The 17,346-nt window shown below is 35.7% G+C and overlaps 1 protein-coding gene across 1 annotated transcript in view; it reads left to right on the top strand.

Moving 5' to 3' along the window:
• The window catches only part of LOC120415975 (ras-related protein Rab-11A), a 28,771-nt gene extending 11,643 nt beyond the window's left edge, over positions 1-17,128 (top strand). Inside the window, exons 3-5 of the mRNA XM_039577629.2 lie at positions 10,427-10,548; positions 10,609-10,957; positions 15,781-17,128. Coding sequence (XP_039433563.1) covers positions 10,427-10,548; positions 10,609-10,957; positions 15,781-15,917 — 608 coding nt within the window. The 3' untranslated portion in view covers positions 15,918-17,128. The remainder of the gene's footprint in view (positions 1-10,426; positions 10,549-10,608; positions 10,958-15,780) is intronic.
• Positions 17,129-17,346: the final 218 nt, after the last annotated feature.

Genomic DNA, 17,346 nt, shown 5'->3' with positions numbered 1-17,346 from the left:
GCCAATAGTACTCGAAAATAACATTTAAGAAGGGCGTAAGGTATTTAAAAATTGTTGTATTTTGTAATTTAAATATTATTGTGTCTCGAATCCGTTGCGTTGCATCAAAAAGTGGTCAAAAACAAACTTGTAGGGAATTGGACGGCCTCTCTGAAAAAAATACACTGAAACAAAAATACACGCCACATCTATGAAATTTCTTGATTTTTAAGTCTAAAACTTAAATTTAAAGGTGATGTCACGATTTTGTTTTCCTTAAAAAATTTTGAGGAAATAGCCTATAATGTTACCAAAAGACTAACGAAAAATGCAGGATGGTATGTCTCTCCTAAAAAAATACAAAAATCATTTACCTAAACTGTTTTTTTGAAAAGTGGTCTAAACGTCAAAATTTTTAAAAACCAGTAGTGAAGATCGACTCTCCAGACAATTTTACATAAAAGTCTCCATATTGACCATTGTCCTATGTCCAGTCCTTGGGAAGATACAGCGGTTTTAAAAATAAAAATGTTGAAATAACGTTTTTTTTGTGGTTTTTGGCAATTTCTATATGACAGACTTGGTTTTTCAGTCTTGTAAATATTTTTACCGGAAAGCTCGTTCAATTTCCCATAAGTTTGCCTTTGACAGCATTTCAATTGGATGTAAGGCCCTTACATTGTAAGGGCTTTTAGATATAAGGCTAGTATGCAGATCGGAAGGAAAGGGGTCAAGAAACAGCTTTACGAACAGCGGAACAAAGGAGAGGGAGCGATTTCTTAGGGCTTTTCTTCACCCTCTCTGACTTGCTTGCGCTACCGCTGCTGCCCATTTGATTTTTTTCTTGACCGGTTCCTTCCGAAGTGCGTATACCGCTATAAGCTTAATTGCATTGCTAATAACGGAAAATAGCAATAGCAATTTCGGTGGGTCTCGTGGCGCAGGGGTAGCGGCTTCGGCTGCCGATCCCGATGATGCTATGAGACGCGGGTTCGATTCCCGCCTTATCCACTGAGCTTCTATCGGATGGTGAAGTAAAACGTCGGTCCCGGTTTCTCCTGTCTCGTCAGAGGCGCTGGAGCAGAAATCCCACGTTAGAGGAAGGCCATGCCCCGGGGGGCGTAGTGCCAATAGTTTCGTAGTTTCGTAGAATATTTTTTCAGTGTGGTAGAAACCAGGACAGTAAATTTGTTTACGTAAATATAAAAACTATATAAATCAAAATGCTGTCAAAGGCAAACTTATGGGAAATTGGACGAGCTTTCCGGTAAAAATATTTACGAGACTGAAAAACCAAGTCTGTCATATAGAAATTGCCAAAAACCACAAAAAAAACTCGTTTTTTAACATTTTTATTTTTAAAACCGCTGTATCTTTCCAAGGATTGGACATAGGACAATGGTCAATATGGAGACTTTTATGTAAAATTGTCTGGGAAATTGATCTCTACTACTGGTTTTTAAAAATTTTGACGTTAAGACCACTTTTTAAAAAAAAACTGTTTAGGTAAATGATTTTTGTATTTTTTTAGGAGAGACATATCATCCTACATTTTTCGTCAGTCTTTTTTTAACATTATAGGCTATTTCATCAAAAAATTTTGAACGAAAGAAAATCCTGACATCACCTTTTAATTTAAGTTTTAGACATAAAAATCAAAAAATCTCATTGATGTGGCGTGTATCTTTGTTTCAGTGTATTTTTTCAGGAAGGCCGTCCAATTTCCTACAAGTTTGTTTTTGACCACTTTTTGATACGACGCAACGGCTTCGAGATATAGACATTTTTAAATTACAAAATACTAAAATATTTAAATACCTTACGCCCTCTTCAAATGGTATTATCGAGTACTATTGGCTCCATATACACAAAAATGGCTCATATAGGACTAGGATAACATGTCTACAAAGTTTCATTGAAATCGGAGAGGGTCGAGTGCAAAAGTACCAGAAAAATTCCTGATTTGAGCTGGAATTGCTCTTTAGTAAAATGGTTGTCAAAACATCTGAAATTTCAGCAAAAGAAACGTCAGTAATTTTCTTGTGGCAGTTTGACAGAGCGTTTGCTGAAGATTCAGCAATCATTGCTGTTATTTCAATTATTTCAAAATATGTTTTTGCTTGTCATTAAAAATATTGTTATTAATTCATTCATTCCATCAATCGTCCAAACCTAAAAAACAGGTGGTTAGCACCGAGGCATTTGATATTAACATTTTTCTTACCTTTGTTTCTAAAGATCACAATAAACAATTAAAAAAAAACACCATTTGAAAGAAGATTTTCTCTCGGCAGCATCCAAACAATAAGTCAGAAATTACATTTCAGTTTGACAGATATGCAGTTACTGATTTTTCAGTAATGTTTTGTTTATTACCGAATTTCAGCAAATGTGATGGTTACAGAATCGCATTCAGTTATTTATTTTACTGAAATGGCGACCCAAAATTTGCTGTGCAGAAACACGTGCACCTTGATTTTTTTTAAAAATATTTATACCTTTTTTAGACTGGGCCGAATGGTTTTTCTCCAAAGTCTGAATGTAGAGTTGAGTTGAGCCTGCGCAGAAATTTTGCTGGCCGGTGTAATGAAAACTATGATCATATGTAATAGTGTGCACATCCCGAAAAAAAGAGATGATTAAGTTAACTTTTTCATTTAATTGTTTTTGATACATCTCAAAACTTAATCATTGAAACTTCTTCTGTTAGATTAGTTATTTAGGGAACATTTTGAACAATCTTTGCTAAAGAAAATCACGCTCTGAGAACAAATACTGTCAATTTAACAGCTCTAAAATACTTCTAAAAACAACATAAAAAACGCTTTTTTCCTTCATTCTGAGTCAAGAATTTCATGTTTGTGCCTTCCTTACTTGGGCTTCAATCCTACTCGAAAGATGAATAAGAACTTTGTAGATCCACCCAGTGCCCAAATCAACTATTGCAGTCTAACCTTGAGGTTAGGTCGTTAGCTCAATCCAGGTGTAGGAGTCTTCTCCCTGGGTCCTGTCTCGGTGGAGTCGCTGGTAGGCAGTTGGACTCACAATCCAAAGGTCGTCAGCTCGAATTCCGTGGTGGATGGAAGCATAGGTGTAAAAGGAGCTGTACAATTGCCTCAACGATCAAGCCTTCGGACACACCTACTTTCGAGTAGAAATCTCGCAATCGAGAGCGGCAAGGCAATGCTTTTTGCCTTCCTCACCTCAATTAGGAAAGGCTATAAAATCACTCGTAAAATGGACTTCTTTATTTGACCTCGTAGACCCACCTTCACGTATACCTATCGACTCAAAATAAAATTCTGAACAAATGTCTGTGCGTGTGTATGTCTGTAAGTCCGTGCACCGAAAAATATGCACACGATTATCTCCGGACCGGCTGAACCGATTTGGACCGTTTTGGTTTTATTCGATCCATCTTGAGGTCCCACAAGACCCTAGTTAATTTTATGAAGTTTAGAAAAGTACTTCAAAAGTTATGCTAAAAAAAACGATTTGGCTAGAGTTTGAAATATTGTAAAACGGGTGATTTTTGTAAGAAAACCCGTTATGTTAGAAAGGTATTTGAAAGACCTTTCCAACGCGTTCAAAAGATTGAAGATCTGACAACCCCATCAAAAGTTATGAGCACTTAAGTGGTACGTATACACTTTTTTTATGCCGGATCTCAAATTCTTTGATGAAAAAGTTGTCCGGATCTATCATGCAACCCATCGTTGGATAGGTAATCAAAAGACCTTTCCAACAAGCCCAAAAGTTTGAAGATCTGGCAACCCTATCAGAAGTTATAAGTACTTTAGTGTTTTAATGAACCTTTTTTGAGGCCGGATCTCAGATATTTTGATAAAAATATGAGAGGAAAGCACCAACCATGGATTAAGTAACTTTTTTTTCATAAAATTATTTTTATTAGGTCCTTTTTGGTACAGGGACCTGGTTAGAACCGAGTCGGCTTTTGTAATTACATTTTTCTTAAAGCTATAGGCAAGGCAATGCTGTAGAGTAAACAATTTATTTATTAATTTTAATATGGAATGCATAACGTAATTTACTGTAATTTTTCTAGTTTCGCACATAACAACGACAAGAAATACGACATAAGCTTTAAATTTCGCCTTCTTTATTGTATGTATCTTGCCATCATAGATTGAGGGTGGGTGAAGTCATAGATTCCTCGTCATCGTAGTCCAATAACAAAAACATTACCCTTCGGGCCTTCAGAGAGAGAGACCAACTGCAACTCTGACCTTGCTCTCATAAGCTTTACTCTACTCCACTTCATGATGTTAAACCAGGGTGGTCAAATTTGTAGTGCGGCCTTGTTGTCGCTGTCGTGGTAATCACACTGGTCTTGTGATATTGTGAGAGTTTCCTCCCCTTTCTCTATAGAGAAGAAAGGCAAGTTATAGCAGTTACTGCTTTTGCATTCTGATGATGGTCCTCCCTCCTTTCTCTTGACCACATGCCATCATCGTTATTCCTGGGGGTAATGGTGCTGCTGCTGCTGCTGCTGGTGGCCAACACAGCGACATCCAGTCGACCTTTCCCTTATTTCTACGACGAGGACCACTTAGTATTCGCGAACCAGGACTGGCGGAGCTTAACAGATGATCTCTCTTTGTGTATGTTGTTTATTTCCATTCGTTCCTTCGGACTCTGGCCACGATATATAGGGCGGGCACTTGCATTCTTTCTATACGTATGATGAAAACACGAGCACACAAATGGAGCATTGTGCCTGTCACTGATAGTCGGTTGCTACATATTGCCACTTGCTCGTATACACGACCCGCAGCAGATTCAGACGAATAGTCTTCTTGGATGTGCTTAACTTGAAGCGCTTCTTCGTGGAATGCACACATTGCACACTTGAAGTAAGATTCAATTGGCTGAAGAAATGAGAAACTAACGAATGGGGATTAATCGGTACGTTTCAGATGACAAATAAGGTAAATTGAAAGTTGTACAGTGAAACCTCTTTTTACGTGATGCGTTAAGAACGACGCAACATTTTTTTTTGTCATCTGTTGAAAGCAATTGTTGTAGGCTTTGTTCACATCTACAAAACACTTTTTGAAGCTTGCAAAAATACTGAGAAATCTACGAAACAAAAAGCTTAAAAAGAGGTGTTCAAAGTTTATTACTGGCGGGCCAAATTCAAATTTAAGTTAAGCATCGTGTCATATTTGAAGAAAGAATACATTGTATAATTTTTTAACCAAAGTTTGTTGATGTTAATTTATGCATTATTTTCATTATTTATACGGCCGTCCTACGCATAATTGCCCCATGTATTTTTTGAACGATTCTGACTATTCGACGGCAACATTCCAAAAGGCATCATGCACATTTTGACACTTTCTAGGTTATTGCATATTCTGAAAGTACTCCTAATAAGTCACCTCTCCACCAAAAATTAGCAAAAGTTACTTCAGTGAAGTACGTTTAATAATGATTTCAAATAAAGTAACATAAACAAAATCTCTGGCATCATCAGTGCCTGTCGAGGTGCCTGTTAATATAGCCCTGTCAACCTGTCAAATAAAAGACTACATGAACCTCGTGGCGAAAAAAAGCATCATGAAAAAGACGCCATGTACATTTGCCGACGAAAAACGAATCATAACAAAACTTCCCCTCCAATGACAGCAGGGTGATATAAACAGTGGTGATTTCAAAAGAAGTTATGTTTCTTTTTCTAAAATATAATGACGGAATCAATGTTTTATTGAATATGGATGATCAAGTATCAATAAAAGCAACGTTTTTCATCGTTTGTTATCATTAGAACACCTTCTTTTGCTTTTATATTAAAATGGGAATTGAAAAAAGATGCTCAACATTTAAATGCATTTTTCTCAAAACGCACGGTTTGTACATGATGCTTTCTGAAATGTTGCCGTCGTATTTAGCATTTTCAAGTTTAGTTTGACGTCGTAAACTTTTCGTTAAACCCATAAAATCGTTTATTTTGTTCTGAAATCATTGGAAACAACACCAAGTTTGTTTGTCCCATCGTTACACTTATTGTTATCGATCATTAAAAAATGTTTTTTCTTTCAAGAATTTCAAATCTTTAAAAAGTTGAAGGCGAGATCGTCATTTTTTCAAAATTATGAATGGAAGTTGTTTATGGAGTCGATGCGGTTGTATCCATCCAGAAGCTGTCTTAATCCTAATTTGATTCCGTTTAAAAACCTTCTGGTTTAGTGAGAATCTTCTCTGTTTGTTGGATGTAGGAAATTAGCGATGTTTTTCACTGGACCAGGAAGAACTGTAGGATTCCAAAATCAGTCAGGAAATTTGTCAAAAACTAACCAAAATGAAACACAAACAACTGATTATAAAACAGCCCATTTACCAGCAAGAAAAAAAGTCAAAGTGGGATTATTCGAGAATCATGTTACGCATTCGCTCTATTCTTCACCCAGGTTTTACGAACTGTTGTATCTAGTTCACCTGTTGTATAACAAGAGGAAAACAACTAAAGGAGGTATGAGACTACAGTCCAGACTAGGGCGACGATAAAAAAAATCGACATCAGAGATACCCTCTGACTCGATTCCTAATGAAAAATAAGTATCTGTGCCAATTTTGAGCCAAATCGGTTAAGGCTAAGGGGTCGCTTTTCATCGTTGATGTTTATATGGGGAAAATCACGAAATTGTATGGGGAATGTTGTAGGTAATTAAATTTCCTACAAGAATCTCACACTTGGACAATTTTGGGCGAGACCTGCGCCACCTGCTGCAAAAATCTTGAAGCGATGTTTTTCCTCATACATTTTTGCGATTTTCCCCATATAAACTTCAACGATAAAAAGCGACCCCTTATCCTTAACTGATTTGGCTCAAAATTGGCACAGTTACTTGTTTTTGGCTAAAGAATCGATTCAGGGGGTATCTCTTGCGATTTTCCGAAATTTTCAATTTTTCTTGTCACCCTAGTCCAGACTCGATTATCCGAAGGCCTCGGAAAAATTCCACTTCGGATAATCGAATCACAAAAAAAAAAATGTTTCGTTGCTTATTTTTTTTATTGTCGAGCTTAAGTCCCTAAACTACGTTAAATTATTATACTTTCAAACCCAAGATGGCGGTGTTGAAATATTGAAAAAAATGCATTTTATTATTTAATAGGCATTCAACTTCTCAAGTTTGACTAAAATGGGGTTGCAGAACTCGAATTTGATGTTTAAAACAAGAAAGAAAAAAAAATGTTCGTGATTCGATTATTCGAAGTCCCATACAAACCTTCGGATAATCGAACTTCGGATAATCGAGGCTTCGGATAATCGAGTCTGGTCTGTATATGGCAAACAAAAAATTTCGCGCTTTTTGTGTTTGACAGTGTTTGGGAAAACCGAATAGTTTTTGCTGTTTTTTTTTTTTAATCTTTGTATTGTACGATCAGTTCCTAGCTGGACTCGGAAACGACCGGCGACTCAATGACCGACGAAATAGGCGGCGGGCCAGATGCGGCCATAAAAATGTCAAAATCTCTTCCCCCCTCACTTCGTCTCACTATCCAGCTGCAGCTTTGTTGACAAACAAACGGAGAACGCGCTCGCATGATGGCGGCATCGAGCCAGAATTAGGGGTGATCATGTGATTAAAAATGAAAGTTTTTTCATGAAAAATGATATTTTTCCGACCGAATAAAAAAAATTGCGAGCATGTTCAAACAATTATTCCTGATGTCGGAGAAGTGATGAAAAGAAAAATTTTAATCCATAATTTTTCTACATATTGAATTTTTTCACTCCAACTGGGAACCCTTAGGTCTATTCACGACCGTTTTCAATGACCGCGAAAAGATGCCAGAACATCCAGCTACGAGCTAAATCCACAATATGGTCATATTTTAGCAACGCTGTATCAACAAGGTTCATAAACGCAAAATATAGGGAATTTTCCAGCTTTTCGTAAATGTTGTTTTCGAAAAATAGCAAACCTTGGGCACTATTTTTGAAAATTGAACAACTGCGTTTTGTTCCAAACAAGTTACTTAAAAATGGCTGCAACTCAAAAACGGTCCACTCGAAATTTTATTAAATTTATTTTAAAATTTAAAAAATTAAAATTGAAAAAGTTATAACCCGAAGAAACTGGGTTCTAAAGCTATCAAATTTATCTAATCTAATCTAACACAAACGCCGCCAGTCTGATGAAAGCATGCTGGAAAGTTTTGTGATTAGATTACGCCCCATGCACTTTTCCTGTCAATATTAATGATTGCAGTACATCCGGGAACACTCGAAAATGTAAAACAAAAATTATAGCGGCCAGCCCTACCGCGTTGTGTTTACCACAGAGAGGATCCTGTGAACGGATCACATTTCACAGAATCTACAGGGGAGAAAGGTTGCGTGGACATACCGTACCAAACGTTCCGAATTAGTTAGGTGTAGTGTGTTAGTGTACATTTGGCAGAGAATTATATAGTTTGTAATTGGTTAAATTGGAATTGGAGAATTGGGAAGTAGGGAAGGGGTAGGAGGGTTATTAAATTTAGAGTAGCAAATAATGATGGAAAATTACTAATTTTTAAAAACCAGCCAGATCAGAGGGAAGGGAAAATACTCTTTGACCAGATGGTGTCACAATCGTCAGCTTCACGTCCTTCTTAACAAGAGACAAACCGATCGAATAACGTGGAAGTGTTCCTTTTGCTATGATTTTTCCTATGTTTATAGGACCATTTCTAAAGAAAAGAAAAAAATAACTCCTGATATAAAAGAAATGAAATTCATGAAAGGGAATATTTGAAACGCAGCAGAAGTTTATCACCATTTTTGCCCAAAAATGATTGTTGAAAAAACCAAGTTAGCTATGAAAAAAACGACCGTCGGGTGGTTTTTGTAAATGTCAGACATTTTAATTCCAAATAATGAAAAGACATTTATTTGATCCCCGGTCCTAACCAGGTCTCTGTACTGAAGAGGACCTAATAAAAATAAATTAGAGAATAAAAAAAAGATAAAAAGAAATCTTGATTTTTTCTTAAAATGAAATTCAAAATATGGACAAACTGATGATGCAAAATGGTTTCTTTTGGGCATACGGAAAGAACTCATGGAAGGTTTTCTTTCTTTCAGTGTATTTTTTCCAGAAAGCCTGTAAAAGTTTCTCCAAGTTTGTCTTTGACCACTTTTCGATACGATACAGCAATATTGAAAGCCCTTCTCAAATGTCATTTTCGAATGCAAATGGTACCATTACACAAAAATGGCTTTAATAAGCGTAGCATAACATGTTAACAAAGATTCATTGAGATCGGAGAGGGTCAGGGTACAACCGATTCCTTATTTGGAATCGGTTGGCCACGGTTGGCTCTGTTCTCGGGTTAGTTTCTAAAAGGTCGTAAGCGCCACTTGTACACAAAACCAGTTTTTGGCACAGTTGCCTTTTTGTAATACATTACTAACGTTCAATCTCGTGAACAATGTTTGAAGAAGCAAAATACCTCCTAGTTAACTGTTTTCGCAAGAACGTGCCCAGCCAAAGGGAAACATTCCTTATCAGATCAGCCGTCTTCTTCACCAGTGCGTTGTTGTTGCGAATGCAAAATGTTATAGGAAAAAAATATTAGGAGAAAATTCCCAATCGTACCGCGTGTCACTAATAATGGTACCGTGTGTATTGTGTAAAAAAAAAACTCTAGACAAAACCTGACTCGAATACGTCGTGTTCCATTTCGGATTCAGCATAAGATCAACTTTTCCGTGATGGGCCGCGGACAGAACGGGTGAGAGGAGTGAAATGCAAATTATTTCATCTATACATAGTAGATTGGTAGTACATTCCAGTTCGCCGCCGATTAGATTGCCGCTTCGTGAAGCGAATCGCTTTACACTGAACTGATCTCTTTATGCTGAAAATGTGGTTCTGATCTCTTTATGCTGAAAATGTGGTTCGCGCAGTTCAAATTTCGAACAATTGTGATTACGTGGGGTTCGTCGTCCTTGGGAAGGGTTCTTGTCTGACGTTGTCATACGTAACGTAACCCTTCTGGTGGATCCAACTCGGTAGCTAATTTTCGAGTTGCCAGATGGCAAAGTAAGTGAATCATCATCGTTATCAACGAATGCCAGAATTACAATATTTCTTGAAAGAGATTATTCAATCACCCAAATTGTCCACGTTTCAGTTGAAAGCAAAAGTCAGCTTATTTGAACTCTGTTTTTATCTTATCACAAGTACTACGCGACCACCACCAGCGGCGAGCATGTACTCAGTGCAGCAAAAGTGTGTGCTGGAATGTACCACGTTGCACAGCAGCAGCTGATGACGACACCGTCGTCTGACTGATTCAGCAATCCTCCTCCTCCCCTCGATACCGTTAGTCATCGAATGTGGACAGACATCGTCGTGTGCATGATTAGGAAATCGTTTAGCGTGCAAATATTCTAATGCTTTCTTCGTTTTTGCTTCTTTCCCTCTTGCAGTTGTACTGATTGGAGATTCCGGCGTCGGTAAAAGTAATCTGCTATCGAGATTCACTAGGAATGAGTTCAACCTGGAATCGAAATCCACCATAGGAGTAGAGTTTGCTACTAGAAGTATAGAGGTAGGAGCGGGACACTTCTTATTTATTTCCAGTACTTATTATACGACTCATGAATTCTAGGTCGATGGCAAAACAATCAAAGCCCAGATCTGGGACACGGCCGGCCAGGAGCGCTACCGGGCGATCACGTCGGCCTACTACCGGGGCGCGGTCGGCGCCCTGCTCGTGTACGACATCGCCAAACATCTGACGTACGAGAACGTGGAGCGGTGGCTGCGCGAGCTGCGCGACCACGCCGACCAGAACATCGTGATCATGCTGGTCGGCAACAAGAGCGACCTGCGGCACCTGCGCGCGGTACCGACGGACGAGGCGAAGGGCTTCGCCGAACGGAACGGCCTCAGCTTCATCGAGACGTCGGCGCTCGACTCGACCAACGTTGAAACAGCATTCCAGAACATACTCACAGGTGAGTGCGGCTGTGCGCTGTGTTGGTTGTGATAGTATTTTAAGTTTTTGAAATTATTATACTTAATTTCATACAAATATTCTACTTAAGTCTGTCTATCACGGGACAGTGTTGCAAAAGCGAAAAATCTTCTTATCGGATAAATTCCTCTAAAAATGTTTCTGAAGTAATTTTGAACCATAAAATCCACATAACTACCAATCCACGCATAATTGTCTCGTGTTACTTTGAGTGCATGCATGCAACAAATCTCTGCTTGAACATTTCTTAAATTAATTAACTTCGAAGAATAACTTTTGATGAATATTCCTTTATAGCTACTTACCAGTTATTACAATATTGCCAGAGCTTCAGTGATGTTTTTGTGAAATTTTCCACTCTGTAAAATCATGTTTTTAAATTTCAAGATAACTTTTGTCTAGAAAACTTCAGTTCAATTTCTGCAAGATAATTTCAGTTTTGGGTAAATAATTGATCTAATATACTCATTTTCTGATACCCGACAAGTACCGGCAAGCAGGGCGCAAAGTTTACTATGCGTGTTTCGGAGATTTTTGGATGCCTTCTCTGGTTGGTGAGAGCATGAACAAAATTCAGAAATTCAAAAATTTAAAAATAAAAAGAACCAAAATTAAAAAATTAAAAAAATTATAGAGGATTTGCAGCAAAGCTAAAAGACACATGTCGCCACCTATGAACAAATAGCTTAAACCTATGTTTTTTTGAAAAAATGTGTTTTTTCCTCCATAATCAACATTTTTGCAAAACTTATGCCGGATTCGGACGAGAAAAATTATTTCCAACAATTTGGTGTACAACTTTCCAAAATTTGTTTGATTTTTCTATGAGAAAACTGTAAATTTATAAAAAAGATAGTAATTTGGATTATTAGGCAAGAAAGTCTGTCAAAAATCAATAAAGATTGTTGAATATACGTAAACACATCTGTTATCAACTATAAAACTGTATATTTCATTGATATATACGGGGAAACTAATTTTTTCTTGTTCCAAAACATGTTTTTTAAAGAAAAAGGTCAATAAATTTTGCGCGCCCAAAAATTGATGTTCATTATTTTAAAGCAAAAAAAATTTCTCGTCTTTTGCAACCAGTTTCATTATGATTGATGCAGGAAATCATGAGAAATAAGCGATTTTGTTCTTCAATCCAGCAGAAAGGAATGCGATTTTTGGCAAGTTACCTCATTTTGGCGCCACCTACATTTGAAACACAGTCGCGCTGCAAAACCTCAATACATTTTAAAATTTAAATTCAAAAATTTTGAAATTCAAAAATTCAAAATGCCAAAAATTTAAAAAAAATCAAAATGTCAAAAAATAAAAAATGAATTTACGAGCCACGGTTTTAACTCTTGAATGAAAAAATTTACTTAATACACCTTTAGGTGGTTAGTGCCTTCCTCTCATTTATAGAGTGATTACAATCCCCTAAAGTGTCCACATGGTTTATGGATCTCCCCTAACGTGATCGCAGCATAGACTTCCTACAGACTTTTGGTCAAGATTATACAGACACCGCCTTTCAGGAAAATGGCATCCTTTACAAGGCTTTTTACGTGGCGATCAGACGGGACCATTTGAGGTTATGTAAATTCAGACCATTTTTTGAAATGCTTTTAATTTTAGATAGGTAAGTCAGATCTTGAAAATTCTTAATCCACAAGAAAGTTTTTCTCATATGCTTTCTAAAAATATATAACATGTGAGGGTTTCATGAAAAAACCACCCTTTTTACCATAATTTTAATTTTATATGAAACAGTTTTTTTAGCATAACTTTTTAAATGCATGATAAAACTGCATGAATTCACTACTTAGGGGACGTTAAGACGGATCGATTAAAACCATTTCGGCCAAAATCGGTTGAGCCTGTGACAAGACATTCCAGTGACATTGATTTGGTACACATGTCTACATACAGCCAAACACACAGACATTTGCTCAGCTGGTGATTCTGAGTCGATATGTACAAATGAAGGTAGGTCTAGGAGGTCTAACTAAAAAGTTCGTTTTTCGAGTGATTTTATAGCCTTTCCTCAGTAAAGTGAGGAAGGCAAAAAGTGTTTAAAAATACATTATACACCTGTCCAGTTGTTTTGCAATCATTAGTCTCTAAAATTCCTAAGTATTTACGAAAATTTATTTTTGCCAAAAATAAAGTTTTTGCGATGCTGTACACTGGAATTTCATAAACATTCAAAATATTTTAAATCCAGCCCAAACATGCTAAATATGATTATCAATGCAGAGGAATGCGTTTTAGATTGTTGTCAGTTGATTTGACTTTTATATTCATTAAAATTTTGAAGTTTCTTAAAAAAAATTTGCCCCCTGATTTTTAAGACCAATTTTTAAGGGTCATTAACTTTGAAATATATTTGCAACGGCCATATTTTAAATTTTTTTTAAATTTTTTTAATTTTAATTTTTTTATTTTTTTTCTTTTTAATTTTTTTTTAAATAATTTTTTCATTTTTATACTTTTTTACTTTCTTTTTTTATAAATGTTTGTTGTAATGTTAATTTTTACGTTTTGTTTTCATTTTTTTTTTGTTTTTTTATATTTTTTTTAATATGGGTGGCCACTCAAGTCGGGAAATCGGGAAAGTCGGGAATTCGTCAAAATCCGCCAAAAATCGGGAAAAAGTTGGGAATTTACGATTTTATGTCAAAAAGTCGGGAAAAATCGGGAATTCTGAGCTATTTTAACTCTTGAATAAATTTTGTAATATTTTGTACATTTTTCAAATTGAATTCACTCATTTCTGCTTTAGTAACTTACTTAATTTAAGGTTATTTCCACTATTTCAATATATTGAGTATGGAAAAGCTGTTTAAGACCTTTATATCTTTATGAATATTGGAGTCTTTCACACAGATTTTCAAAATATTTTTTTATGAATCAAATGATCGCTTTTAATTTTTGTTCACAAAACAAGAGGTAACGTTGATGATAAACTAATATAAAAATAGAGCGTAATGGCCAGCTTAGAATTATGATTCTATTCCATGTTGTCACATAATTGAATATTTGAAACTGAATTCGAACTTGAGTTTGGCAATAGTTTTTTTTGGGTAAATATTTGTAATTGTTTAACTAAATTCATTGAGTAATTTAAAATGTGTTTTTTTTTCAAATGCTGCCCTTGAACTTTTTTTTTTGTGAGTATGGGTAAATTACCTACCATAGATAAAGCTTGAAAACTTAAATATCGAATAAAATCCAAAATTGAAAAGATTTTTACGTTTTGAAAACATAAAGAAAATAATGAAATTGCAAAAAAAAATAATCCAAGAAATGTTGAGTTCTTGCATAATTAGGGGAACTATACCCTTTTTCAGCCTATTTCTATTATCGGCCTATCAGCACTTTGATCATGGATTGCAGCTTTCATAATGTGTTTTTGACTGTTCCAAAGTAATAAATAGCTCAAATAAAAGTGAGCAAGCAACTCTCCATTGCTGATACATCTGAAAATGTTGATTTAACAAAGGAAAACGGCAAAAGTGATGAGAATTGGTCGAACGGCTTAGACTGATTAAAATGGGTATATTTCCCCTATTTTAAAAAAATGACTCTTCAAACAATTGCTTAAAATAAGTGGGAAAGTATAAAATCATATCAAACTGAATTTTCATTGAAAAAAAAATAGTTAAATACTGACCACTAGAAAAATTAACATTGATTAAAAAATTCAATATCAAAAATTACATAATTAAAAAAGGAACTTGGCAAAAAAAAATTCTTTTATGAATTCCTTGACATTTTTTTAAATCCTTTGAATGAATAATAACAGCAATTACGTTTTAATCATTCTTTGATTTAAAATGATGATGAAGTTAAAAAAAATATCAAAAACTATACGTTTGCCAGTTTAAAAAATACCATGGAAGTTATAAGTATTGTTGAACTTTCGATTATTTTTTCAAAGACTAATTGTTTGTGTTTCTACTCTGAATCATAGTAATGAAATTACATTTTTGAAGTTTTCTTAATTTTTGTTGTTTAGTTTCTGTATTTTAAAAAATGCCTATATTTGGATTTTTTTTTCATTGAGATTTTCTTTTCGGTGGTTAATATTGACTTTTCTTATAGAAAGTTTTTTGTTTTAATTAATCATTCTTTAGATAAGAAATGCCTATTATTTGAACATTCTGGAAAAGTCTGGAAAAAAGTCGGGAAAAGTCGGGAATTTGAAAATGGAATTAGAGTGGTCACCCTGTATAATGTTTTATTTTTATTTTTTCCGTGTTTCATTCGATTTTTCCTTGCATAATTCCATTTGATGCGGTAGCAAACAGGCTAAATATCGGGTAGCAAAGTGAAATCCCGAAGAACTGAGAGCAAATTTGCTACCGCGACAGGTACCGCGGTGGGGTTGACGTCGGGTGCAAATTTAATTTGCTTCGATGTTTGCCACCAGCGCTGGCGATGCACTTAACGTCGATTCCGTTTTAAATATTATCTTGTAGCCTGATTCTACACGCAGAAAAATAAGGCATATTTGAATCAACAAAACGTTTTGTTGATTTAAAAATCAAGATTTTTGTTGAATCAACGCTAAACGTCAAAACAACTTTTTCAAAACAACAAAAGATTTTTGTGGAATTGAGAAAATCAAGGTTTGTTTCAACGCAAAATCGGCGTTGATTATATTCAACAAAAATGTGTGGTGTATAAAACTAGCAGGAGTTATCTTGCTGGAAAGTAATTTTAGAACGGTTTTTTTTTTTTTAACAGTCTTAACATACTAGATCATAAAAATACTAAAAACAAAATCCAACCCTTCCATCCCGCGCGCAGAAATCTATCGAATTGTGTCGCAGAAGCAGATCCGGGACCCGCCGGAGGGCAGCGTAATCAGACCGAACCTGGAGAACATCGACGTGAAGCCGACCAATCCCACGACCGACTCGGTGCGAAAACAATGTTGCCAGTGACCGCCACAAGCAGAGACCACGACGCGATCTGTTCTTACTACTACTTCTGCTACCACAACAGCAACTTCAACAACAACAACAACAACTACTACTATTACTACGATTATTATTATTATTATGATTATTGCTGCAAAACCATCAATAGAAACAACAACAGCAACAGCTACAGTAATGAAGAACTTTCTCAATAGTAATAATAGTTACAGTAATATGCTTTTGATTTGAACGAAACGAAAAGAAGAAAACAAACAACAGAATTAAAATCAAGTGTTGTAACAAACAAGCATCCTTATCTCTACAAAATAAAGTAGTCAAATTGGAGAAAACAAAATAACAAAAAAGAAATACCAGCTAATCGATTAACATACTACTATTACCCCTCCTTAAAAAAATGATTCAAGATGACAAAAAACCACTTTTCAGCAGTACTAGATGTCAAGTTTTCGAACGCATAGTCGAATCTAATACAATACACAACACTCACACCCATATTAATTGTTGTTTGAAGGCGAACAGAGAGAAGAGAGTGCTAATCCTATTTCGTAATTCTGATTAAACGGCTGTTTCCGTAACGAGAAAAAAAAAAAAATCACACCAGAAAAAGAAAACATTTAAAAACACACACACGAGCACATCTGCAATTTACGTATTCATTTTGATTGATTGGAAAAATTGATGTACTCACAAATAGTTTTTGAAATTAAAAAAACAGCAAATATTAAAGGACTTGTACTCACCATCAAATTCAAACACACACACGCGCCCACGAGCATTGCATTCACACACCACGGCGGTGCACCCACGTACATCAAACTAGATACTCTCGATATGTGGCGCGCCATTGGCGAGCAGAATAATTCAAATAAACAGAAGGGAGTTGAAGGAGAGCAAACAAAAATCGCAAATCAGCTACAGTAGACAATTGCGCTTTAGAGTAAAGAAGGAATAAATAAAACAAGAGAAAAGAATAGAAAAAAAAACATACCGCTTGAACGCAATAAAAACAAGATAATTCGTCAAACAAGAGTACTACTAAAACAAACTTGCAAAATCATTTAATAAAAAAGATAAAACAACAACATAGGTGATATGCTGCGAAGGAAGAACTTTATTTTAATTAAATTATGATCAAAAGTTGAAAAGTAAAATGGAAAAATAAAAAGTTACTTGGGAAATAAACATTAAAAACAGTGAGCGGTGGCTAACACGGAGTTTCTTTCATTTCGCGTTTCCATTGTTTTTCACCTCACACAACCTCACAGAACAATCTTCGAAGGCTGGTCGTGTTGAATTTTAAGGTGAGTATATGTGCAGAATGTCTGCTTTTTTCAGTCAGTCGCAATTCCGCTGCGTGGGATTTTCAGTTGTTGTTTTCCTTGTTGTCCCTGCACCCGTCAGCTTGTTTGCTCCCAATCGATTTAATCCATTT

This window comes from Culex pipiens, chromosome 1 (assembly GCF_016801865.2).
Source record: "Culex pipiens pallens isolate TS chromosome 1, TS_CPP_V2, whole genome shotgun sequence".
NCBI lineage: Eukaryota > Metazoa > Arthropoda > Insecta > Diptera > Culicidae > Culex > Culex pipiens.
The sequence above is the reverse complement of the archived record's forward strand: the minus strand, read 5'-3'. Positions and strand labels throughout refer to the sequence as shown.